The sequence below is a fragment of the Sardina pilchardus genome, chromosome 7 (genome assembly GCF_963854185.1).
Source record: "Sardina pilchardus chromosome 7, fSarPil1.1, whole genome shotgun sequence".
In the NCBI taxonomy this organism is placed as follows: domain Eukaryota; kingdom Metazoa; phylum Chordata; class Actinopteri; order Clupeiformes; family Clupeidae; genus Sardina; species Sardina pilchardus.
This window is the reverse complement of record NC_085000.1, coordinates 33,992,761-34,018,836: the sequence shown is the minus strand read 5'-3', so window position 1 is coordinate 34,018,836 and position 26,076 is coordinate 33,992,761. Positions and strand designations below refer to the sequence as shown.

The window sequence follows — 26,076 nt, the reverse complement described above, 5'->3', positions numbered from 1 at the left end:
TCACACGCAGCCGCTCGTACTGGGGACACAACGTACCATATAGCGCAGAGTTAGAACCACAGACATCTGCCATCACATACAATGAGGCAAATAAGTATTTGAACCCATGCCAAGTTGACTAAAAAGAGGAATATATTTGGATCCAGGATACTATGCATCCTGATAAAGTTCCCTTGGCCTTTGGAATTGAAATAGCCCTACATCACATACCCTTCACCTAAGGGTGCGGAAATGTACACTATTTTTGACCATTTCTGTGAAACTCAGTAAATATGCATTAGTGTAGCGTAGCCTACCTTTGACTGCAGCTGCTCCAGAGACACCTGTGAGGAGCTGATGCTGAGCTGCAGGTCCCTGGCGAGCTGCTCGTGTGCGCGGGCCTCCTTCCTTAGCCTGCTCCTCTGCAGCCTCTCCACGCGCACCTCCTTCCTCACCCTTCCTGCAGCCTCACCACCACCACCACCACCACCACCACCTGGCACACCACCACCACCCTTCCTGCAGCCTCACCACCACCTGGCACACCACCACCACCACCACCACCACCACCTGCACACCACCACCACCACCACCTTAAATTGACTATTACAATTAAAAGAACATGATGATTGTCAGTGAATGTGACATTCAAATAATTCAGAAGAACCATCCTTGAACCATCAGCAAAAGCTGGAACCAATCAGCAAAAGCTGTTATATTAAGAGCAGGCTTCCTCCTCAACAGGAAGTGTGTATGAGTTGAGCCGGATTCTTACTTGCCGCAGGGAGTAGTTCTCTTTCTCCAAGGTCATCATCAGCTCATCTCTCGTCTTCCCATCCCGTAGACAGGAGAACTGAAGAGTGGGATTGGGAAACACAGGAACGCCTCAGTGGTCATTCTTGGTGGCTGAGGACCGTTAGAGGTGTTTAAGGACCATTATAAAACAGATAGTTCCGGTCTTTGAATATGACTGGTTGAATCGCGTTTGATGCCGTTGTATATTTTCCCGATATAGCTGAGGCCGTGTTTCGTTCCTTGAGGCCGTTCTTTCACAGCTAAGATTTGCCTAACGACACTCAGCTTTACTCGGCTTGCTTCGTGCTTAACACCATCCCACCCCTATAGCTGTGCTATAAACACCACCCCACCCCCTATCTGTGCTATAAACACCACCCCACCCCCTATAGCTGTGCTATAAACACCACCCAACCCCCTATAGCTGTGCTATATTCAAGATATAGAACGGCCTCTCAGGGCTAATTGCTTAATTAAAGATGGTCAAAGACCGTTAGAGTTGGTCAAGGACTTAGATATTCTGTATTTCCCCTCGGGCTCAGAGAGTGGAGTTATACCTTGCGGGACATGGACTATAGCTGTGGGATTGTACCTTGCGGGACATGGTCTGTAGCTGTGTCATCCGGTCTTTCAGCTCCTTCTTCATGTCCTCCAGTTCCGTCTTAACAGTGAGGAGCTCATGTTCCTTCACAGACAGGATTCTATGCATAGAACAGAGAGCGCCTGTAGAGAACCAAGGAAGTTCTGTGCAAAGAGCCTTCTGTGAGAATTATTTATGGATAAACAAGCTCATAAAAATAGGAGATCGGATCTGGGTTTTTTTCTCTCGTACCAGAGGTCATCTTGTGATTGGTTCTGGCCTCCTCCAGCTCCTTCTCCAGCATCTGATTGGTTCTCTCCAGGGCAGCGATGAGCTCGTTTCCTGCGTTTGTGAGGTCATCGCCTCTTGTCTCGCTGGACTCCTCCCCCATACTGTAGATCTGGAGACAACGCACACCAACAATCATCAACACACACCAACACATACCAACACACACCAACGCACACCAACGCACACCAACACACACCAATGCACACCAACGCACACCAACACACACCAATGCACACCAACACATACCAACGCACACCAACGCACACCAACACACACCAACGCACACCAACACACACCAACAATCATCAACACACACCAACACATACCAACCCACACCAACACACACCAATGCACACCAACACACACCAACGCACACCAACAATCATCAACACATACCAACGCACACCAACACACACCAATGCACACCAACACACACCAACGCACACCAACACACACCATTACACACCAACACACACCAACACACACCGAAGCACACCAACACACACCAACGCACACCGAAGCACACCAACACACACCAATGCACACCAACACATACCAATACATACCAACGCACACCAACACACACCAATGCACACCAACACACACTGCCCAGTCAATAGTTGGCCAAACCTCCTGATCAACTATAGAGCTAATTTCCTGTACACTGACAATGTTCTTCTGACTGGCATGGTGGAAGCCTCTATGGAGATAACACACACCAACACACACCACTCAGTCAGTAATGAGCCAGACCTGTACACTAACTTCAGGCTGGTTCGGCGGAAGCCTCTTTGGAGATAACACACACCAATCCTATGAGTTCAGTGAGCATGCTCTTACTGATCAGCTGTAGAGCTCATTTCCTGTATACTAACGATGCCTGTGTCTGATGACTGGCCTTAGATATTCAGTCCCCAATTAAACATCCATCATCACCCTCTCACCCACACATTGATTCATTCATCCGGAGTCCATCTTCATAACTAAAGACGAGAGTCTGTTCTGAACCTCACGCTTAAAGTTCAGCTTCATAACTAAAGACAAGTCTGTTCTATACGGTACCTCATGATTAAAGTCCAGCTTCATAACTAAAGACAAGAGTCTGTTCTATACGGTACCTCATGATTAAAGTTCAGCTTCATAACTAAAGACAAGTCTGTTCTATACGGTACCTCATGATTAAAGTCCAGCTTCATAACTAAAGACAAGAGTCTGTTCTATACGGTACCTCATGATTAAAGTCCAGCTTCATAACTAAAGACAAGAGTCTGTTCTGAACCTCATGATTAAAGTCCAGCTTCATAACTAAAGACAAGAGTCTGTTCTGTACCTCATGATTAAAGTCCAGCTTCATAACTAAAGACAAGAGTCTGTTCTATACCTCATGATTAAAGTTCAGCTTCATAACTAAAGACGAGAGTCTGTTCTGTACCTCATGATTAAAGTCCAGCTTCATAACTAAAGACAATAGTCTGTTCTATAAAGTTCAGCTTCATAACTAAAGACAAGAGTCTGTTCTGTACCTCATGATTAAAGTCCAGCTTCATAACTAAAGACGAGAGTCTGTTCTACAATATACCTCATGATTAAAGTCCAGCTTCATAACTAAAGACGAGAGTCTGTTCTCTACTGTACCTACTGTACCTCATGATTAGTCTCTATCTCCATTCCTGCAGTAGCTTCTTCAGTGGAGGGCTCCTCCAACTCTGATGGATCCTCCCTCATGCAGGTCACGTCTAGAAGCTTGGCGTCTTCCTGGTGTATGGCAGATGCATGGGGGTTCTTTTGTGAAAACAACTCCTCCCGCAGGCGTGTCACTTCCTGTTGCAGGTCAGCGATGAGCTGGTTCTTTTGCTGTAGCTCCTCGTCTGCTCTCCTCAGCTGCTGGACCTCCTCAGTCAGGTCCAGGAGCAGCCCTGCCTGCAATACCAAACATGGGCAGCAGAGGGAGGATGGGGCCGTGACAGCCATGAGGTGGGAACAGCAGCACTGCAACTATCACACTACCAGAGGCGCATATCCCGGGTCCAGAGAGTAAAAGTCCAGTCACATGTTCTTTCTACCTGTGCACTTAACACAGGTGATATCACTAATTATCTGATCTACCTGGCTGCTAATTAGGATGAGCTGGTTAACTAAATGGTAGGATCAAATACTTGGCAGGACTTCTACTTTTACTTTCCGGAATGTCTGCTCCTGCACACTACCATGCTCTGGAATATGCGCTAAAACACTAAATTCTAAATACACGATTCCTCTATTTCATCTTCACATCCAAGGGATATAGACTGTTCCCTTGAATTCCCCTTGAATTTCCCCTTGGGGATCAATAAAGGGCTGAGACGTGTCAGAGGTCAGAGGTCAGTTAGGGCTGAGACGTGTCAGAGGTCAGAGGTCAGTTAGGGTTTAGACATGTCAGAGAGGTCAGATGTCATTTAGGGTTGAGACGTGTCAGAGGTCAGTTAGGGTTTAGACGTGTCAGAGTTTTATTTATTTATGAACATGACCTCACACAAGGACAGGCAGACAGACAGGCAGACGGAGAGGCAGACAGGCAGACGGGTCTTACCTTTTCCTGAAGGAGCGAGGTGTAGCAGACAGACAGACAGACAGACGGACAGACAGGCAGACGGACAGACAGGCAGACAGACAGACAGGCAGATGGAGAGGTCCTACCTGTTCCTGTAGGAGCGAGGCGTAGCATGTGGACAGACAGGCAGACGGAGAGGTCCTACCTGCTCCACCCTCCTCATCCTCGCTGGCGCTACTCTGACGTGTGCCTGGGTCACTGGGGGACGTTTGGGTCCGTCTTGGGTCACTGGGGGACGTTTGGGTCCGTCTTGAGACGCCCACCCAAGCGCTCTTGTGGGGAGGGACCAGAAACCTGCCAACTATAATGTCAGCTGTTTACGCCATGATACATGCATGCAGTTCAGATAGTTACTTCATTGAAATGACACTTATAATGTTACATTGTCTTCATCAACGGGCCTTATGTTATGTTATGTTATGTTATGTTATGTTATGTTATGTTATGTTATGTTATGTTATGAACACTTATCCGATGCATACCCAGTTCAATATGAACGTTAACGTTAACAAGCACAGATACACAAATGAGAATAATAGCTCCTGATACAGATCAACAGGCAATAGACAGTCTACACGCAGAGAAAAGTCAGCATTATATATGCAAGTTTCTCTGGTTAAAATAATCTACTAATTACTAGTACGGCTTTGGTCTGAATTGACATCATAATGCTCTCTGCAGAACCACACATAAACATACTGATAAAAACACACCAGACTGGTTCATATTTAAAAACTGGTGATGATAAAATAAGTGCTCTATCTTGTCAGTAATGAAGGATCTTTGATCATGATAAAACAACAGAAAACGTCAAACTGCTCAAAGGGTTCACATACTTTCAAGCAGTGCTGTATGTGCCTCGTGCCTTGCCATACAGTCTGGTAACAATCCAAATGGTCATGTTTGGAGGAGACATCAGAACAGAGGGTCATCTTCGCTATCTTCACGATGTGGACGCTTTCTGACCGGGCATCCTGCTGGACCCTCTGACTGCGCCCGTGCCCTCCTCCACCCTCACCTGCCTCTCAGCCTCCGCGGCCTCCACCAACACATGACCAGAAGAGTGAAGTATAAATTGGGGTTTGGCTGTGGATTAAATAAAGTTACTTTTTTTGTTTTTGTAAAAAACAATGGACCACCTGAGAGTTCAAGCAGCAGTGTGCTATAGTCATCGACTAAATTCTCATCCTGTGAACAAATGAGTTTTTGCAGTCATGAGATCAAAGCGATGTCCACAAAACACTCAATATGCCCATTGCATCACTATATAGCATTGGGTGCATACACTGAGTTATGGTTTGTTATGATATTTGGGTTTTTTTCAGAGGTTATTGATTATTATTGCTATTGTATATGTGGTCTTACAATCATTTCAAAACTGCTCAATGTGCATTTCTAACTATTGTAGCCTATTGTTTTCATTTGTATTTGGACAAATAGGGTTAGACCACTGTAGCCACAAAACTGCCATATACACAACCATAATGAATGGCATTGTGCAAGCCTACCTTTGAGAAGATCAGGGAAAGATTATTGAAAGATTGTAGTATTTCAACTCATTCAAGCTTTACTCAAGAATCTTTCCCAAATCTTATCAAAGTCTGTCAGTTTAAACTGTACAAAGCCAAGTCACCTCTTATGGCAGGTGTTTGAGTACGGCGCTGTTCTCATGACAGGTGATTGAGTATAGTGCTGTTCTCAGCAACTATCATGTCTGAACATCTACGTCCCTGTCATCCCAGTTCACATGTATCTGATCAGATTCACATGCACTACATGCAAATACAGCGATTCATAAAATCACATGATGAACACAGTGGTTAAGACCTGAAGGATGTTCACCAGGCTACAATAAATACCCTTAAGCACCATTCTCAAATATAGATGCTAAAGATATTAAATAAAGAAGACTGCATAATTTAGTCATCATAAAATACATCTAAACGTAAGCCACTTGTCTTCTATTATGTTACTAATGCCACTCAGACAAACCAAGTCAACCCACCTGATCTCTGATGACAGCCAGGTGATTGCCGCCACGCGCTGTGGTCGGCCTATAAAAAAGGTCAGAGGTCAATGTGTCAGTTGAATTTCAGTGTTTGTATTGCAGCTCGTGTGAAACGGGAATATTGAAATGGGTCCGAAAAGAGCGGCAGCCAAAGAAGAAGTAGCTGTAGACCTAGGACCAGAACTAGATGCCGAAAAGGAGGTTAAACAGACCAAAAGAGCTAAAACTGGTAAGTGCGTCTTGTTCGAGTTGTCTACCGCGTTTCACCATGATGCTCAGCGACTTCATGCGTAGCTCGTTAGTTATTTCCCTTGGTTGTCGTCTTTAGATGGCGGTGGAGCTAAAAAAGCACCCACAGCAGCTAGAAGCAATCCGGCGTGGTTGGTGATGGTGGAGGAGGCGTTGAAAGAGTTGGACTCGCGTAAAGGCGTCTCCGCACAAGCGGTACGCAGCTACATCATTCAGAAGTACCCCTCGGCGGACCCGATCAGGCTCAAGTACATGGTGAGGAGAGTTCTCTCCAAAGGGCTAGAGTCGGGCTCTCTAGTGAGACCTGCCAATTCAACTGCAATTGGCGCTCACGGCAGATTTCGAGTAAGTGAACGGACCCTTAGTTTCGCTAATTTGACTGAGTCACGTCTTTATAACCTACAGTATATATTTATTTGATCTGCATTTGCCTCAATGTCCCGTCAGGTTGCAGTCAAAGTTAAGGCTAAAAAGTCTGCCTCAAAGACAAAGGAAAACGCAGATCCGAATAAACAGAAGTCCCCTAAAGCTACTAAAACAAAACCCAAATCCAAAGAGTCTAAGGACCAGGAACCAGGTATGTTCTATGCATTTCGGGTTGCAAACCTGAGTTGAGGGGTGTTTGGGTGGATGTTCTACGTTGAAGATTAGAGAGTGGCTCTACTTGTGTTCAATATAGATTAGATAGTGGCTCTAGGCCTACTTGTGTTCAATATAGATTAGAGAGTGGCTCTACTTGTGTTCAATATAGATTAGAGAGTGGCTCTACTTGTGTTCAATATAGGTTAGTGTGGCTCTATTTGTGTTCAATATAGATTAGAGAGTGGCTCTACTTGTGTTCAATATAGATTAGTGTGGCTCTACTTGTGTTCAATATAGATTAGAGAGTGGCTCTACTTGTGTTCAATAGAGAAGTGAACCCATTGAACCGATTAGATGGATATATAGCTCTTGAATTCCCCTTGGTGATCAATAAAGTATCTATTTCTATAGGCTATTGGTCTGTACAGATATGTTTATGTTGGCGTGCATTACTCTTTGTCCTAATGGCTGGACGTTGTGTCTGTAGGTGTGAAAAAAACCAAGGCTGCGTCAAAAAAGGAAACCGATGCTTCTGTAAGTAGTGTACATTTCTGCACGTTTGTCTGCAGTGTTTTTAATGGTCTTTTGTCATTGAAGAAATGTCATTCAAATTCTGTTTCTCCAGGAAGCTAAATCCAAACCAGCTGCAAAGAAGGAAAAGGAGCCTTCTGTAAGTGAACTATCGTTGATTACACTGTTAAAGCTAGTATGAGTAGATTCATTTGGCTGAGCCTGTGTGTTCTGTAAGTGGGCTATAGTTGATTACACTGTTAAAGCTAGCATGAGTAGATTCATTTGGCTGACCTTGTGTCTTCTGTAAGTGAGCTATCGTTGATTACACTGTTAAAGCTAGCATGAGTAGGCCTAGATTAATTTGGCTGAGCCTGTGTCTTCTGTACTGTAAGTGAGCTATAGTTGATTACACTGTTAAAGCTAGCATGAGTAGATTAATTTGTCTGAGCCGGTGTCTTCTGCCCAGGATGCCAAACCCAAGAAGGCGAAGGATGCTAAGGGTGCTGCTGCCTCCAAAGTGGCCCCTGCGAAGAAGCCCAAGGCCAAGGCTGCGGAGGAGGCTGGAGAGGCTCCCGCCAAGCCCAAGGCCAAGACCGTAAAGGCCGCCAAGGCTGCAGAGGGGTCCGAGGAAGCTCCCGCCAAGGGCAAGGCCAAGACCCAAAAGGCCGCCAAGACTGCGGAGGAGGCCGAGGAGGCTCCTGCTAAGGGCAAGGCTAAGACTGTGAAAGCTGCCAAGGCTGCGGAGGAGGCCGAGTCGAAGCCTGCTGGACAGAAGAGGGGGTCCAAGACTCAGAAGGCAGCAGAGGACACGGAGGCCAAACCAGAGGGAGCCAAAGCTAAGGGCAAAGGGAAGAAGGCTGCAGAGTAGTGCAAGGCACTTATAGAGGCTACTTGAATTTTAATATATGCATAGTGATGTTGTGTTTTTTGAAATAAAGTGTTTTATATATAAACGTTTGTGTGTGCTGTGAACAGGCGTGTTAAGTTGGGTGTACTGTGTAGTGGGAGGGAAGATGTGGCCATGTGATGCCTAATCCGCTCTTCCTGAAGGTGTTCTCTTTTAAAGGTGCCTGTGTAAGAGTTGGACAAGATACTTTAGTCATGTTGGGGCTCAACGTGTGTGTGTGTGATTGGCCACATGGCTGCTGTGCTACAGCGAGTCGTCTCTTAAAGCTCCAGCCTCCAGAAAAGCCTTGAGCTGAGTGGCCCATCAAATGTAGGTGGCCATTGTGCACCAAAATGAGGCTACAGGCTACACAAACCATAGCATTGCTGTGTTCTATAAGATACACAAACCATAGGGTTGAGGTGTTCTACAGGATACACAAACCATAGCATTGCTGTGTTCTATAAGGTACACAAACAATAGCATTGCTGTGTTCTACAGGGTACACACACCATAGCATTGCTGTGTTCTATAAGGTACACAAACCATAGCATTGCTGTGTTCTATAAGGTACACAAACAATAGCATTGCTGTGTTCTACAGGGTACACACACCATAGCATTGCTATGTTCTATAAGGTACACAAACCATAGCATTGCTGTGTTCTATAAGGTACACAACCCATAGCATTGCTGTGTTCTATAAGGTACACACACCAAAGCATTGCTGTGTTCTATAAGGTACACAAACCATAGCATTGCTGTGTTCTACAGGGTACACACACCATAGCATTGCTGTGTTCTATAAGGTACACAAACCATAGCATTGCTGTGTTCTACAGGGTACACACACCATAGCATTGCTGTGTTCTATAAGGTACACAAACCATAGCATTGCTGTGTTCTATAAGGTACGCACACCATATTGGTGTGTTCTATGCATTCTCCAGTAGATGGTGACGATGCATTACAGTCATTTCCTGTAGAAGCCACAGGGCAGTGTGTTATGCAGGTTAAGACACCACCATATTAATACCATATTAACTGTCTCCATGTATCAACCCCATAGCGGAAGAATGTGCAAAATCAATGTTTAAGCCGTGGGAAATTGGGGTAATGAGTCAGTGTACCCCATAGCCTCCTTTTGGTTTATGCCTGAATATGGTAAATAGTGTATAGGGGTAGACCATGTACAGTTGAGACACTTTTTACAGTTTTGATTTTACACACAAAAATAGATAGTGAAAAGAAGTGAATTTCCACATGACATTTCACATGACGTTTTATGAGCTTGTAGACTTAAATATTATCAATCAATAATACCCATAAGTAGTTTATATTTTCCACAATTAGCTCATAAACATAAGGTGCATTTTTGTCTCGACTGTGTCTCAACTGTACCATATGTGGGTGGTCCTACTCTGCTGTAGAGGTGAGCAAAATGTCAGCTGGTAAACTGCCTTTGGTTATGAATTCATAACCAAAGGCAGCGATGATGTTTGAATTCATCACCAAAGGCAGTGATGATGTTTGAATTCATAAGCGATGATGTTTGAGGTGCTTACTGTACACTGGGGGATGATTAGTGTCAGACTGAATTAGTAAAGTTGGACTCCAAGGGGCCTGTTCTTTACTGCAGTGTCTATTGACAGACCAGCAGTAACTGGGTGTTGACTGGCTAAACCAACACAAGCCACTTTTGCACTCATTCTGACAGGAGACAATGTGGCTAGACAGAGGGGCAGTGGACACAGAGAATAGAAACCAGCGCAATATTTATTTACAACAGGTCAGGGACTGTACACAATGTACAAAACACCCCTCACACAAAAAAACTGAACAAATTAAAACTTAAGACAAAGACAGGACCAGATCTTCAGGTCAAAAACGCTGCATTAAATGTTCTCTAGCCCAAATATTGTTTAGTTAAAGGTATGACATCAAACTACTTCAAGACACAAAATGGCACTTATGTTTTTACCCCTGTTTTTGTCACATATTTATACACAACATACAGCCTTGCTCTTCTCCTTACCAATAAAACAACTCCAACAGTACAAGCTAAGGGCAGCACTGCCCATAACACCATGTGATGACGACGGTGGTTTTCACAGTAAGCGTCCTCTGTGTGTGTTCCTGGCTTCCCCGTGAACAGTCCCAGAGATTCACACCTGATAGGATCAAAACAGCACATTTACCCAGAGGGGCGTAAGTGACATTTCACCAGCTCCACAGGAGAGCCAATATATATATACATACAGTGTGTGTGTGTGTGTGTGTGTGTGTGTGTGTGTGTGTGTGTGTGTGTGTGTGTGTATACATTATATATACAGTACAGGCCAAAAGTTTGGACACACCTTCTCATTTAATGAGTTTCCTTTATTTTCATGACTATTGACATTGTAGACTCACACTGAAGGCATCAAACTATGAATTAACACATGTGGAAAACAAAAAAGTGTATAACAACTGAAAATATGCCTTATTTTCTAGTTTCTCCAAAGTAGCCACCTTTGCTCTGATTACTGCTTTGCACACACTCTGCATTCTCTGGATGAGCTTCAAGAGGTAGTCACCTGAAATGGTTTTCAATTCACATGTGTGCCCTGTCAGGTTTAATAAGTGTGATTTATTGCCTTATAAATGGGGTTAGGAATCAGTTGAGTTGTGCAGAAGTCAGGGGTGATACACAGCTGATAGTCCTACTGAATAGACTGTTAGAATTTGTATTATGGCAAGAAAAAAAGCAGCTAAGTAAAGAAAAACGAGTGGCCATCATTACTTTAAGAAATGAAGGCCAGTCAGTCCAAAACATTGGGAAAACTTTGAAAGTGTCCCCAAGTGCAGTCGCAAAAACCATCAAGCGCTACAAAGAAACTGGCCGTCCCAGGAAAGGAAGACCAAGAGTCACCTCTGCTGCGGAGGATAAGTTAATCCGACTCACCAGCCTCAGAAATCGCGCGTTAACAGCAGCTCAGATTAGAGACCAGGTCAATGCCACACAGTTCTAGCAGCAGACACATCTCTAGAACAACTGTTAAGACGAGACTGCCTGAATCAGGCCTTCATGGTAGAATAGCTGCTAGGAAACCACTGCTAAGGACAGGCAACAAGCAGAAGAGACTTGTTTGGGCTAAAGAATGCAAGGAATGGACATTAGACCAGTGGAAATCTGTGCTTTGGTCTGATGAGTCAAAATCGGAGACCTTTGGTTCCAACCACCGTGTGGACTGCAGAGTGAAGGCAAAAGGGCCAACAAGTGCTAAGCATCTCTGGGAACTCCTTCAAGACTGTTGGAAGACCATTTCAGGTGACTCTTGAAGCTCATCAAGAGAATGCCAAGAGTGTGCGAAGCAGTATTAAAAGCAAAAGGTGGCTACTTTGAAGAACCTAAAATGTAAGACATATTTTCAGTTGTTTCACACTTTTTTGTTAGGTATATAATTCCACATGTGTTAATTCATAATTCTAATGCCTTCGGTATGAATCTACAATTTTCATAGTCATATAGTATGAAAATAAAGAAGGGGTGTCCGAATGAGAAGGTGTGTCCAAACTTTTGGCCTGTACTGTATATATATATATATATATATATATACTGTATATATATACACACACACACACTGTTCCACAATTATTGGCACCCCTAACAATTCCTAGGAAATAAATGTAATTAAAGTATTTCTGTCATTTCTGTCATTTCTACAGTAGTTTACAAAGTCAATCAGAGTATGTAGGAACATTTAATTAGTAATTCTTAACATCCTGTTTCCTTGGGCTATCAATATGACGTGACACAAAGGCCATTTCTCTTCAACATGGGAAAGACAAAGGAACACACTGTTCAAGTAAGGCAGATGTGTGTCGACCTTCACAAGTAAGGCAATGGCTATAAGAAAATAGCCACTCGCACACCTGCCCATATCTATGGTCAGAGGAATCGTTAAGAAGTTTAAAACAACTGGAACAGTGGTAAACCAGCCTGGAAGAGGACGCAAGTTTATTTTGCCACCACGCACATGCCAACAAGTTGTTTGGGAGGCATGCAGGGAAAAAAACCTTTCTCACTCAAAATCATAAGCACAAACGTCTGGAGCGGTACTGGGCCTTCAACTGGGACCGTGTGCTTTGGTCAGATGAGACAAAGTTAGAGCTTTTTGGCAACAAACACACTAAGTGGGTCTGGCGTAACAAAAAGATGAGTATGCAGAACAGCACCTCATGCCCACTGTGAAGTATGGGGGAGGATCGGTGATGCTGTGGGCCTCTTTCTCTTCCAAAGGGCCTGGGAACCTTGTTAGGGTGCATGGCATCATGAATGCTTTGAAATACCAGGACATTTTAAATCAAAATCTGGTGGCCTCTGCCCGAAAGCTGAGGATGGGTCGTCACTGGGTCTTTCAACAAGATAATGACCCTAAACATATGGCCAAGTCTGCACAGAAATGGCTCACCAGACACCGTATCAAGCTTTTTTCATTGTGATCCTATATTATTTGGGAAAAAAATGAATTTACTAGAAGCTAAAGTACACATCTTAACCCGGGGTGCCAATAATTATGGAGGGCATTGTATATGTAAGGGATAATTAACGACGCGCCGTGCGTTTATAGGAAAATAATGCACGTTCGAAGTGGTAATAAGGACCCGACGCCGCAGGCGGAGGGGACTTTACACTTCGATAAGTGCATTATTTTCCTATAAACGCACAGGGCGCGGAGTTGATTATCCCGCTTATACCACTGCTACTATCATTTTCGTTTATATTGCCCTGTCTTAGATACAACATGGCTGTTTTTACCGTTACATTCACATTGGCGAATTAAAGAGACCCTATGCAACTTTCTGCAGGAGACGATCGCTCTTTGTTTACATCTGGAAGTCTGAGACGAAGAACCACGCTTGCAATTTATATATTTAAATATAGCCTATACATGTATAAATATACACGCTAAAGCTGTCGGGGAAGCTCTGCAGAGAAAATGCAAGCATAAAACGAGCGAAAACGAACCAGAGATGAAATCGCCAATCCTGCATAGTTCCTCTTTAATATTCAAGTGTAATAAGCCCAAAAGAAGGGAACTACTTCATAGCCGTGCGGTATATAGAAAAATAATGCACGTTCCAAATAGCGCATCACAATAAGAAATTTGACCAAGCAGTGGTATAAATAGCCTACAGTATATCTGAATTTGTCACTTACGCCACTCTGGTTCTCACCACTCGCAAACCCCTCCCAAAACAACACAGGAAACAACAGTATAGCGCAGTCTTACCGCGCGTGTGTGTGTGTGTGTGTGTGTGTGTGTGTGTGTGTGGGTGTGTGTGTGTGTGTGTGTGTGTGTGTGTGAGTGTGTGTGTGTGTGTGTGTGTGTGTGTGTGTGTGTGGGTGGTCTACAGTTGTATACTCTTACCGTGTGTGTGGTCTGCAGGATGTGAATGATCCGTTTGAGTACGTGTCCCCTACACACTCAGCACACACAGCATCAGTGGAGCCAGTGCCTGCAAGAGAAGCGTTATTACAGACCACTTCTGAGAACCACCAGGCAGGGACATGTCATGAGAGTCAGCAGTGGCATCACATCCACCACATTTAGAAAACGTCCCACTCAAAGACAGTTACATAGACTCCAACATGAAAGCTAGGCTGGATATTCAGGTAACAGAAGCTAAGCCCAAAATAAGCCCCTTTTACAAGGCATGGTCACTGTTTATCCAGCAGGCAGACCTACGGAGAACCTGAAGCTAAGCAGGTGTGGGCCTGGTCAGTACTTGGATGGGAGACCTTGGAAAACTGTTAATGCTGGAAGTGGTTTTGGGTGGCCAGTAGGTGGCACACTTCCCTCTGGCCAAAAAATATCAATGACACAATGCAGGAGATACTGTCAGTCGGGTGAGGCGTTAAACTGTCCTGACTTAATGAGGTCATTAAAGACCCCATGACACTTATTGCAGAGAGTGGGCACATAATGGCTGCCGTGCAGAGAGTGGGCACAAAATGGCTGCCGTGCATCTTTCAGGCCAGTGGTTAATGAGCTTCCGCCTTCAACGTGAAGTGCTTTGAGTGTTGGGAAAAGCGCTTTCTAAAACGGATAGTTCCGGTCCTTGATTATGATTGGCTGAATCAAGGAGGAGCATCTCGCTGCAGCCCGTGCTTTATACTGAATTTAGAACAGCTACTCCGCTTTGCGTCGTGCCTAACAACGCCCCTTAGCTGGTCTAAATTCATTATGAACCACAGCCTCTCGGGGGCTTCCATTTTTGTGTCTTTTTGTCTGACAAGGAGCTTTCCTGAAGCATTTTCATTTCGAAATAATCAAATAATAAACCAACCTGTTTGATTGATGTACTGTCCTGGTGAGCACTTGGTGTGTTCCACAGCTCCTCTGCAGCCATCTTGGATTGGGTCAGTGCAGTAGTGACCTTCCAGAGGCTCACACAGTGTGTCTGAGGTGGAGCTGCACGCCCTCTTCACTCTTAGAGCGACACCTGAACCAAACACACACAAATGACCACCAGGCGCATATAATAGTACAGTATGAATTACAATGAGTGAATGGATGAATGGATGAGTTACAGAATGGTATAATGGTGATCAGAGATTAATAAACAGGACTTACTGGAGTCACATAATGAACAAGAAAAGCACTTGGCGAGTCCATTTGGTGAATCAGTGAAGGAAGTGTTTGGACATGGCAGACATGACGTGCTTCTAAATTCTGTGCAGTCACGTTTCACAAAATATCCTTAAATACAAACAACACATTTAGGCATTCATTTATTTTTTTTTAACATTAACACGTCTTAATTGAACTTTTAAAGGCACATATCATATTTTGGGGAAGTTAGTCCACCCTTATTAGTCCAACCCCAACATTAGAGGAGGATACTCTGAGCGAGCTATAACCCCACTTGACAACATAAGCATAATTCATTGAGAGTGTGTTCCTGTACTGTAGCTTCTTCCTAGTAGTGTGTGACTTACCTGTGCCACACATAGGGCAGCACTCCTGTCCAGTTTTATACTCCGCAGGGCCACATGCATTCATCACGACAGCGCAGACAGCAAGCAGGATCAGGAGGCAAAACTTGAGCTGGCTTTCAGTAAACTGTGAAAAAAGTTCCATTCTGGTACAAAGTGTCACACATAACTTGTTAAAATTATAACTGTTAATTAATAACTGTATCTAACCAGCCAATAGTAGCCAGTTTAGCTGAATGAGCGTCAGGGAGATGTGCCCTTTTGGGTTGGTTGTAGACCAGGTGTGTTCTGGATCATCTGCAGGCTGGGAGACCTGTCCGGAGGGCATTACAGGAGTCAAGTTGTGAGATGACTATTGCCTACCAGGAGTTGGGTACAGTAGCATCTTAGTCAAGTAAGTGCTGATTTTCAATATGTTGTGTGCAGAGTGCATAATGGCACATCCGGGCTACCGAGGCAACATGATTGGAGAAGGTTAGTTGATTGTCGAGAACAACTCCTACATTTTTTGCAGTCCTTGTAGGTGCAACAGACAAGGAGTCAATTTAGATGTTGATGTCATGATGTATGGTAGGTTTGGCTGGGAGGACCAGCAGGTCGGTTTTGAGAGGTTTAGCTGGAGGTGGTGTGCCTTCATCCATGTTGATATATTGAGAGGCAATCCGAGATTTGTGTTGAGACCAAGGGGTCATCAAGTGGAAAGGACAGATAGAGCTGGTGTAGATAGCAAAGAGAAGTGGGCCTAGCACTAAACCCTGGGGGACCCCTGTGGTGAGAAAGTGAGGTGTGGACAATTGTCCAAGCGATGATACATGAAACGATACATTACAGTTTTTCTCAAATGCTAAAACACAAAAGCCAATCCTCTAAACCAAATGACCAGTTGTCTAAACACATTTACTAAATCTAGCCTCAATTTTTCAATACCATAAACACATTTCACATGAAGACACAATTCACAAAACACAATCCTCCGTTCTCATAAATCTAAGCACATTTTTCATCGCTAAAACACATGTTGCAAAACATATTCTCAAATGAAAGCTCATGTGATGCAAAATGCTTGCCACAGTCAGCAATCACTGAACACAATGAACACACCTGGCGTCATTCATTACACACAACGACTCAAAAATGAAGACACTTGTTGCTAATGCACACAGTGACTGTGGTGTGTGTGTGTGTGTGGCGTGAATGAAGAAAATAAAAGAACTTCACACCCTGATCGCGTTTTCTGTTGTGTACTGTTGTGTGCAATAGATTCTGTTTTTTAGCATTGAGTTGTGTTACAGTAGTGTACTTGGAGAATTTTCTGTACTCTTCATATGAAACTCACAACTCTAAATGAAGAGCTCTTCTCCAAAACGCTATAAATCCATTTTATAGACATTACTGTACTGTGACAAATCATGTTACTGTATTTACAGTAATTGTGTGTTTCAGGTAATAAAAATGCAATTGTTTTGTTTTTATTGAGTAAAGACAAATTACTGTAACTAAACATAACCCAATACAGTTTCACTGAGATTACTTGAAAATTTTTTAAAAATATATTTATGAAAATTCATTAGTAAAATGGTGGATATAGCATTTTGGAAAATAACTCTTCAAATGCCTAATCCTCTGCAGAGATCTAAGAAGATCCGTTACTCTAAAGTTTTTAAAATTGGCATGCATTGGCAGTTATGAAACAAAGAACCTTCTCACAAATTGAGCATTGTGTTTTCAATTGTTTTGCTGTAGTGTGTAATGATGTTTATAGTGTTTACATTTTTGAAAGCTTCGAGCTGCTCTTTTGGTGTGAAAGTTTGAGTTTTGAAGTGAGAAGGTGTGGTTGTGCTTATGTAGCTTTAGAAAAGGGTATTGTGTTTAGAGTGACATTGGGGAACATGGAGGAAACGTTTGTGAAATGTGTTTTAGCATTTGAGAAAAATGTGCTCACCTTAGCAGCCTTTTATTTAACCCACCAAGGCTAGAAGAAAAGTAGCTGGGGTTTGCCCAGCATTCTCTATCTGTGTTGTCACTTTCTCTATCACTCTCACCTGAAATGAGAGGGACCTGGCTCCTGGCTGGAGACTTATGGGGGAATTCTGTAATGCAATCAGCAGCAACCCCCCCTTCCAAAAAACCCCCCCTCAATACAGCGAAACGGAGAAAAGCGATTATAGTTTGCAGGTATAACAAGAATCAACTCAGACTCAAACGACCGCCTGTAACACAGACACAGACGCACACACAATAGATTCTACTTTGTGCACTGGTTGAAGCCTGGACATTTTGTGAACAGAGCAGTAGTATCATGCTCTGCGTCTAGATGTAGAGTTACAGCTCTTCAATGAAAGCGCGATGAAATTAATATTTAGCTTAATTAGTAGTTAAGGCGGGAGGTGTTAGGCTGTTCAAAATTCAAAACATTGCCTTACCATTTGCATTCAGATGGTGTCATGGTCTTCTGAAGTGTCTTGCATAAGAGAACAGTAGAGCATTTGAAGCAAACACGACAGAAAAGAACATAACCTAAAATCAGTTTAACTAAAGATAATTTAGAACCCTTTCTAAAGGAAATGTCAGAGGTGTGACCATAGACAGTAACAAGCCCCGAGAGGGGTTACTCAGGTTGCTCGGGTAACTATATGCTGTTCTCGTCTCACGTTGCAAAGAAAAGGGTGTGTCTGACTAGTCGCATAGGAGATCTATGATACATTAGGCGCGTTCAAGTTGGCTGCGCAGCACAAAAACTGCGCAGCACAAGATGCACGTGGTTAAAAATCTGTCCACGATGGTCTAGATGGGCGTGTTTTCGACTCGGCAGTCGGTATCACATGGCCTCAACTTATCGCGGGAGCAAGGCGTGGCCAGGCGGCTGCTCCGCAAAAGAGCAGCCGGTCTGGAGGTACTGCGGAGAGCAGCGGAGCCTAGACCCTGCCTTCATGACGTCAGGTCTTTGCCCTAATTGGCTTTTACATCCCTGACGTGTGTGCAGGTGTTTAGATGCCTCCCCATATCCACAAGAGTCCGTGCGGGTCCGTGCCTCGTGATTCGTCACATGGTCAAGTCTAGCCAAGTCCACACTACGGGAAGTAGAGAGTGTACAACTTCACAGCAGCGTTTGTATCCCCTCCCCTGCTGCCACCGGCAGCTCTCGTTGCTGCAAAAGGTCATTTGGAGTTGAACTTGAACACGGTTTGGAGTCACTAGGTCACATGGCTTGGGAGGTATTGGAAAAAAGAGCTCCATACTTATATATTTTTTTAAATAACACCCCTTACTGTATGTCCACAGGCTACCGGTAGTCTTTACCAAGAGAAGAGTAAAAATAAAGGCTACTCATTCACCAACAGTTCACACCTAACATTTCCTGTGAAACAGGAAACTTGACCAACACACCAACCTTTTCTCCGATTCAAGCGCAGTGAGTGAGGTATAAATACACTTCCTTGCTTCAGTCAACTAACTTGTTCCTCCCACACATGAAGCATAACATAATCCAGTATTCAGGTGCAGCCCATTGGTTGATAGACTATGAGTTTTTTTCTGGGGGGTTATTATAGCCTATCTTTCCCCAGTTGACACATCAACACACCTAAAGATGCAGAGTCTGCTGCAGTTGACACTCTTTGGCTGGAATATTAACCCTCTACTATGGTACGGTGTTGCCTGTAGGCATCATAGCCTATTTTGCCTTGTTGAAATAAAATGATGCATCCCTTAAATAAGTAAATACCTCTTTAAGAACTGGACAACTCAATACTAACCAATGAAAATGCAAAATTATGGTCACATGCCTCACAGGTGGCTATTTTGACCCTTCCACATGCACTGGCTGGGTTCACCATAGAAAAGTGTGAATTTCACTAATCTTCATTGAAAAGCAAAGATGTATTTCCAATCATTTTTATGTATATAAAATAATTGATATTTTAGAAAATAGCAAAAATCTGCATGTTGCCCACAGGCAATCACAATAGGCCATACTTGATATTATTGAGGGGATGGAGGGTGTTTTTTACTTATCTGGATGCTTTTTACTACTGGTAAATTAAATAAACATTTAGTCATTTTAAATAGTATACATGATGATTTTAACATGTTTTGATTTGGTTATGATAGTGTTCCACAGTGGTACAATGTTGTCTGTGGGCAACAAGTGAATATGATTAGATACTTTATTGCAAAAATAAATAAATAATACTATGGTGTAAAAACTACATGATTACAAATAGGTTCTAAACAAATATGCCTTATTGTTTTGTAAAAGAAAACATACATAGTTTAACGTTTTCCATTATGGAACAATGTTGCCTACGCAGGCAATGATTTTATAAAAATGAAATAAAAAATATATTTAGTGTGTAGTGGGACCCTGTGCAAACTTGACTGGCCTGCACAGAGTCCTGACCTCAACCTACAGTAATAGAACACCTTTGGGATTAATTAGAGCGCAGACTGAGAGTGCTTCTGGAAGAATGGTCGAAAATTCCCAGGAGCACACTCCTAAACCTTGTGGAAAGCCTTCCCAGAAGAGTTGAAGCTGTTATTGCTGCAAAAAATGGACATCATATTAATGGATTAAGGATGGGATGTGACTGAAGTTCATATATGAGTCAAGGCAGGTGACCCAATACTTTTGGCAAATAGTGTATATTACAACTCCTCTCATGTTGAATTCTCCTTCAGTTGTAAACATTCAACCCTCTAGTGGACAACAATAGTATGACATCTGGAACATGACAATGGCAGTAGCAAACACATGAACATATTCTGAAAGAGAGGAGTCAATGGGTCTGGTACTTGGAATAGGTACAATGTTTTACGAGTGTTTTTGCTTCAAAAGTCTGACGGTTAGTGACCTTGTGTGTATCTGGTAAGGGAGTGTGTGTGTGTGTGTGAGTGTGTGTACACTTGTAGGCCTATATCTGTCTTGTATGTGTGTGTGTGTGTGTGTGTGTGTGTGTACACTTGAGAGGACAACCAAATAACAAAACAATTTACGCATGAAGTCACTGAGCATCAAATGCGGTGGCCAACTCGGGTGAGGATCAATCCAGTTCCAGCTTTTTGGTCGATTTATCCTCCTTTCTGTTGTCCATTTCTGGTTCTACATCTACAGCTACTTCTTCATCAAGACTGCCAGGTCCTGCCAAGGGCAAGGCCAAGGTTGCGGAGGAGGCTGGAGAAGCTCCTGCCAAGGGCAAGGCCAAGACTGTAAAGGCTGCCAAGGCTGCGGAGGAGGCCCAGAAGAGGGGAGCCAAGACCCAGTCTAGGGGATAGACACGCAACAAAAGGTTTGAGGTGAAAACCTCTAAAAAGGCGGACGGACGAAATAGCGCTCAATTCAAGGATGTTTATTTACAAAAAAAGGTGAATACATAATCAAAAAATAAAGAAAAGGTTAACTTCAGAAAAGTTATCAAAGTAAACTAGCAAAGTAGCAACATAGGCCAGAAACAAGGCCTAAGGACGAAGCCTACGCCAAGGCCATGCCAGCCTCTCACTCGGGCGTATCTGGCAATGACGGCAAGGGTGGCTGGGCGGAGTGGGACAGGCGAGCGTGCAGAGTGAAGCTCCAGACAAAGGGAACAGCGGCCCCTTATACTGCGGCCCATCCAATCCCCAATGGCAGGAACAGAATTGATCATTAATACCAGGATGTCCTGCAACACAGAAGAAACCAGAAGCAAGAAAGTAAACATCAAGCCAAAGGGTGCATCTAAGAAGGCCTAAGCCCTCCTCTGCTGAAAGAACCTGACAGCTTCAGTTGGTCTGCTGGTTGACCAGCTTGTTTGACCACCCTATGATGGTTGACCAGCTAGACCAGCAAAACTCTTGTGAAAACATACCTTCAGCTGGTTTACCCAGAGTTCTGCAGGTTCTCTCAGCAGGGAGTGCTGAGGCCTTCTTAGATGCACTCTTTGGCTCTAACATTGAACTGGCAAAGTTTTGGCTCTCTTTCCCACACATACATTGTGTGTATCTCAAGCCCACATACAGAACTGTTTTGAAGAGGGAAAAGGTCTCTACAAAGGACGTCAAACATTGGACAGAAGAGTCTGTGCAGTGTCTACAGGCCTGTTTTGACTGCACTAATTGGGATATGTTTATAGAGGCATGTGGGGGAGATTTGGATCAGTTAGCCCATGTAACATGTTCCTATGCTGCATTCTGTAGAGACATGATTATACCAAGCAAAAGGGTAAAAATGTACTCTAATAACAAGCCATGGGTCACAAAATCTGTTAAATCCTGCATTCATGCTAAGAAACTTGCCTTCAAACACGGGACTGCCTCTGAATTGTATACAGCCACAAAATACATGGAAATTGAAATTTTAAGGGCTAAACAGAACTATAAATCAATGCTGGAAAATAAAACGGCTGCAAACAACTTGGGCTCTGCCTGGTCAAGTATGAAGGCCATCGCAGGCATCAGTAACTCAAGAAATATAAGCACTGTCATTTTAGAAGATTTTGATGCAGATCCTGAACTTGCAAATGGTTTAAATAATTTCTTTTCTCGTTTTGATACTTATGATTTTAGTAGAGAAATACAGGAGCTTAGGCATCAATTAGCTGACCAGAACCACTTCATAATTGAAGAGGGGCATGTGGAAAAAGTATTCTCTTCCATAAATCCAAATAAAAGCTATGGACCTGCCAATATCTGTGGTAGACTGGCTGCCTAAGCTGTGTTCTAAAGAACTCTAAAGAATTTTTAGCTGTTTGATTTTAGGAAACTCACCATGGCTAAGGAAATCACCAACATAAAGGGTCAAGCAGTGGAGTGTGTCAACAAATACAAATACCTGGGGACCATTATTGACAATAATTTAAACTTTGAGGCAAACTGTGAGGCTGCATACAAAAAGGGGAACCAGCGGCTATACTGTCTGAGGAAATTGGCCTCCCTCCACATCGACAGAAAGTTGCTCACTATGTTTTATCACTGCTTCACTGAATCTGTCATCTCTTTTAACCTGGTCTCTTGGTTCAGCAACCTACCCCTGAAAAAGAAAAATTCCCTTAACCAAATCGTGAGGTGGGCTAGTAGGCTGATTGGAGAGCCACAGCTGAGGCTGGAGTCCCTACACAGCAGGCAGCTACAGAGGCTAGTTGGGTCAATCTTAGATGATAGATCCCAACCACTACACAGCGAATTTCAGCCTCTCCCATCAGGCCGCAGGTAGAAAATGCCCGCCTGCAAAACTAAAAGATACAGATGCAGTTTTGTTCCCTCAGCTGTCATAATATTAAATAACACTTAGGCTATTACACACTCATTTATCTAACTTATTGACTTCACAGCCTTCTAAATGTATTTATATATTTATTACTTATTCTGGCTTAGCTGCGAGAATCTCTTAGTCTGTATTTTATCCCCTGAATTAATTATATATTTATTTATATTTTAGTGATTTAACCATGTCTCTAAGTCTGGAGCAGTGTTGCCACTGTTATGTCAATGTCTTCTTGTTTTTTGTCAATGTCATTAATGTTGTCTATGTGTGTGTAAGCAGCCTACACTTTTTACCTGCAACCAAATCTACCCTTGGGTACAATAAAAGTTACCTTACCTTGTTGTAGCTGCCCCTTCCAAAGCTCCACCATCTCCTCAAGATGCCGGCCTGAACAAGAAGGCGTCAGTTCTGGGTTTACTATGCGCTTGATGTTTACTTTCTTGCTTCTGGTTTCTTTTCTTGCACTGCTGCTATAATTCTTATATCACCAGGGGCGTAGCCAGAGGGGTGGCTCCGGGTGGCACAGGCCACCCTTGAGATTCAATTGGCCACCCCAGGTGCCACCCCAAAATCCTAGTCTACGATTCACCATTAACAGTCAAAGGCGAGACATTTCTTGATGCACTTGCAGCACACTAGTTCAGAAATATAAGCAATCTAGCAAACATGCTTGCAGTTATAGGCTACATGGCTTATTGTTTTTAGCATGTGAGTTTACAATATTACACACACAAAACCCAGTATTGTAATTGTAGAATCACGTAATAGGCACATTTTTATATCTGCCTATTCTACAGCCGACACTGTTGTATTGTTATGTTGTATTGTAAATAGTCTACTACCCTAATGTAATATTGACATTGTGGAAAGTTTATAGCTTAGGCCAGTGTTTCTTAACGGGTGGGTTGGCACCCAAAAGTGGGTTGTGGTACTGATCTGAGTGATGGGTCGCGGCAGTGTGCGAGTTATACCACGGTCTCCGGGGGAGCCAGGGGGCGGGGCGTTTTTTTTTTTTTTTTTTGGGGGGGGGGGGGGGGGGCAAAGTTTAAATGCCGATCCTGCAACAGCATAGGCATAGGCCTATTATAAAGAGAAAATTCGTTGCACACGGGTGCGATAGGTCTAACAGCTATATGGCCATATTTAGACGAAACACCCTGATGGATCACGTCAACAGATTTCCCGAATGGGCTACGCAAACTTCAGTGAACTTGATAGTAAATAATCCACGGACCACCAATAATGTGTCTTCTGACTGTTTAATTGAATCAACTTAGAATTAGGCTACTCAACAACTTACATTGTTTCACAACCACATGGGATATCCTGTACACAGAGCCAAACACACGAAATAAGAGAAGCCAGCGGCTGCAACCATGAACACATTATGGCAAAGCCTTTACAATACAGGGCACAACACAACCCTCTCCCTGCCTGGAGAGACGCAACGCCATACACAACACAACGATGCACAGAGCCATTATCTTTTAGACATTCGACTACAGTGCTAGTGTGAACGAGCTTGTGTGAGTGGGTAGTGGGTGGAGCTGCGGGCAGCGTCCCCAAGTTTCAAGCGCGAAAGCAGGCACTTTTTTCATGAATCATGAACTCAAAATACAATTTTATTTATCTGATTTTACACCTTTGAGGGAAAACCATGGTCAAAATATAATTTATTTGGCAATCATTAATATTTTAGAGCTCCCCCAAAATTTCACAAACCATGTTTCCAGGGGAGCTCAGGTGGCCACTAGGGGAGCCATGGCTCCCCCTGCTCCCCCCTAACTCGCACCCTGGGTCGCGGAGCTTGTGGCTAAAAAGAAATTAAAAATCGCCGATTTAAAATGCTACCTGATCAGATCTATCATTGTCCTGTTATTTTGATAAAATGTATTCATAGCCTATGTCAGCCATTGCCATGGCATGGACATAGACAATGTTTATGTGACAGGTCATGTTAGATATAATGTTAGGGAGCTAATTTTATAAAAGTAGCCTATGCATAATTTTAAGATATCATGTGAAATGCAAGTTGGCTGCAACCCTTGGGCAAAATAAGACAGTGTAGGGTGCACATGAGAGCATAAAACCATCCAAACTAAAGTGTCACTTGGAAACAACGCACCCCTGTCAAAGACAAACCTGTCGAGTAGTACTTCGAGGTAATATCAGCAGTTAAATACTTGTAAAAAATGTAATGCCAAACATCTGCATTTTTCACACAAATAGGCCAGGCACTTTGCGTGTCTTATGTAGGCTACCTCACCATATTCGTTGGCCTGAATGCTAAATATATATACTGTATATAGTTGGTCACAACTTTATGAACTTGTGAAATCATGGGTTCCAAAACCAGACCAGTTAAGTATCACTGGCAAAAAAACATTTCACACTTCCACTCTTGCTCAAATGGCCTAATTTCTGAACAGGTTTTGTTCAGAGCTGAAAATGAGCTGAAAACTGTATTTGACATTTTATCCAATTACAAAGACATTTGATGTGAGAGTATGGTCTTTGTCCTTCTTTGTCTTTCAATTTATGAGTATGGTGCTTGGTGCATGGTTTTACTCATGCATGTGTGCTAATTTAACAACTTGAGCCTGTTTCTGTTTATCTAGACGCCACCCTTGAATTTACCAGTGCCCCACTAGGGCCACCCTTGTTACAAATCTCTAGGGCCCCAGCCGTGGCGCGACTGGCTGGGGCACCTGCACCGCACGCCGGCGACCCGGGTTCGATTCCCGCCCCGTGGTCCTTTCCAGATCCCACCCCGACACTCTCTCCCACTCACTTCCTGTCTCTCTCTACTGTCCTATCATTAAAAGGCATAAAAATATACTTTAAAAAAAAAAAAAAATCTCTAGAATCGCCACTGTCTATCACTATGTTTACCTTTCTCTTTGTCCACATATTTATCCTATAATAGTTATATTACTATATATGCTTACATTTTATTGTCCATATTTATTGCTAATTGCATCATCACCTTGACACACACCTCATACTGGATCACAGTGCCAATCCTCAGTACACTCATGTGGATCCTTGTTTTAGTATCTTTATTTTTAGTATATTTTACTGTTCTTTTTAGCCATGTTGATGATTTGTTATTTTATCATCCTGTTTACTTTGTAGTGTATGTTGTGTGTGGTGTCTTAAGCTACCGGGACCTTGAATTTCTCCTTTGGGATCAATAAAGTATCTATCTATCTACAGTATCTATCTATCTATCTACAGTATCTACAGTATCTATCTATCTATCTACAGTATCTACAGTATCTATCTATCTATCTATCTATCTATCTATCTTCTGTGCATCGCCTTTGTTGAAAGAATTTCTGCATATCCCATTAAAGGGGAAAAATCAAAGGCCTATGCTGAGGCCTAA

General features: G+C 43.2%; 2 protein-coding genes across 2 annotated transcripts; one reads left to right on the top strand and one right to left on the bottom strand.

Moving 5' to 3' along the window:
* The first annotated feature begins 6,312 nt into the window (after positions 1-6,312).
* On the top strand, positions 6,313-8,540 carry LOC134088025 (protein B4). Its single transcript, XM_062541911.1, has 6 exons — positions 6,313-6,472; positions 6,572-6,837; positions 6,940-7,069; positions 7,562-7,608; positions 7,700-7,744; positions 8,054-8,540. Exons 1-6 carry the CDS (start codon positions 6,370-6,372, stop codon positions 8,453-8,455), a joined length of 993 nt encoding a protein of 330 aa, XP_062397895.1. The 5' UTR covers positions 6,313-6,369; the 3' UTR covers positions 8,456-8,540.
* A 1,758-nt stretch (positions 8,541-10,298) lies between these two features.
* LOC134088028 (tumor necrosis factor receptor superfamily member 14-like) lies at positions 10,299-15,784 on the bottom strand. Its single transcript, XM_062541916.1, has 5 exons — positions 15,458-15,784; positions 15,093-15,218; positions 14,806-14,961; positions 13,887-13,974; positions 10,299-10,643 (listed from the first exon to the last, which is right to left on the bottom strand). Exons 1-5 carry the CDS (start codon positions 15,597-15,599, stop codon positions 10,442-10,444), a joined length of 714 nt encoding a protein of 237 aa, XP_062397900.1. The 5' UTR covers positions 15,600-15,784; the 3' UTR covers positions 10,299-10,441.
* Between the last annotated feature and the right edge of the window lie 10,292 nt (positions 15,785-26,076).

Coding starts and splice junctions, on each gene's coding strand:
- LOC134088028 (XM_062541916.1), bottom strand. CDS start 15,599: ATGGAACTTTTTTCACAGTTTACTGAAAGCCAGCTCAAGTTTTGCCTC. Junction 15,219..15,457: donor CTGCCCTATGTGTGGCACAG/GTAAGTCACACA, acceptor TTTGTATTTAAG/GATATTTTGTGAAACGTGAC. Junction 13,975..14,805: donor ACAGTACATCAATCAAACAG/GTTGGTTTATTA, acceptor CTTCTCTTGCAG/GCACTGGCTCCACTGATGCT.
- LOC134088025 (XM_062541911.1), top strand. CDS start 6,370: ATGGGTCCGAAAAGAGCGGCAGCCAAAGAAGAAGTAGCTGTAGACCTA. Junction 6,838..6,939: donor GCGCTCACGGCAGATTTCGA/GTAAGTGAACGG, acceptor ATGTCCCGTCAG/GTTGCAGTCAAAGTTAAGGC. Junction 7,745..8,053: donor AGAAGGAAAAGGAGCCTTCT/GTAAGTGAACTA, acceptor TCTTCTGCCCAG/GATGCCAAACCCAAGAAGGC.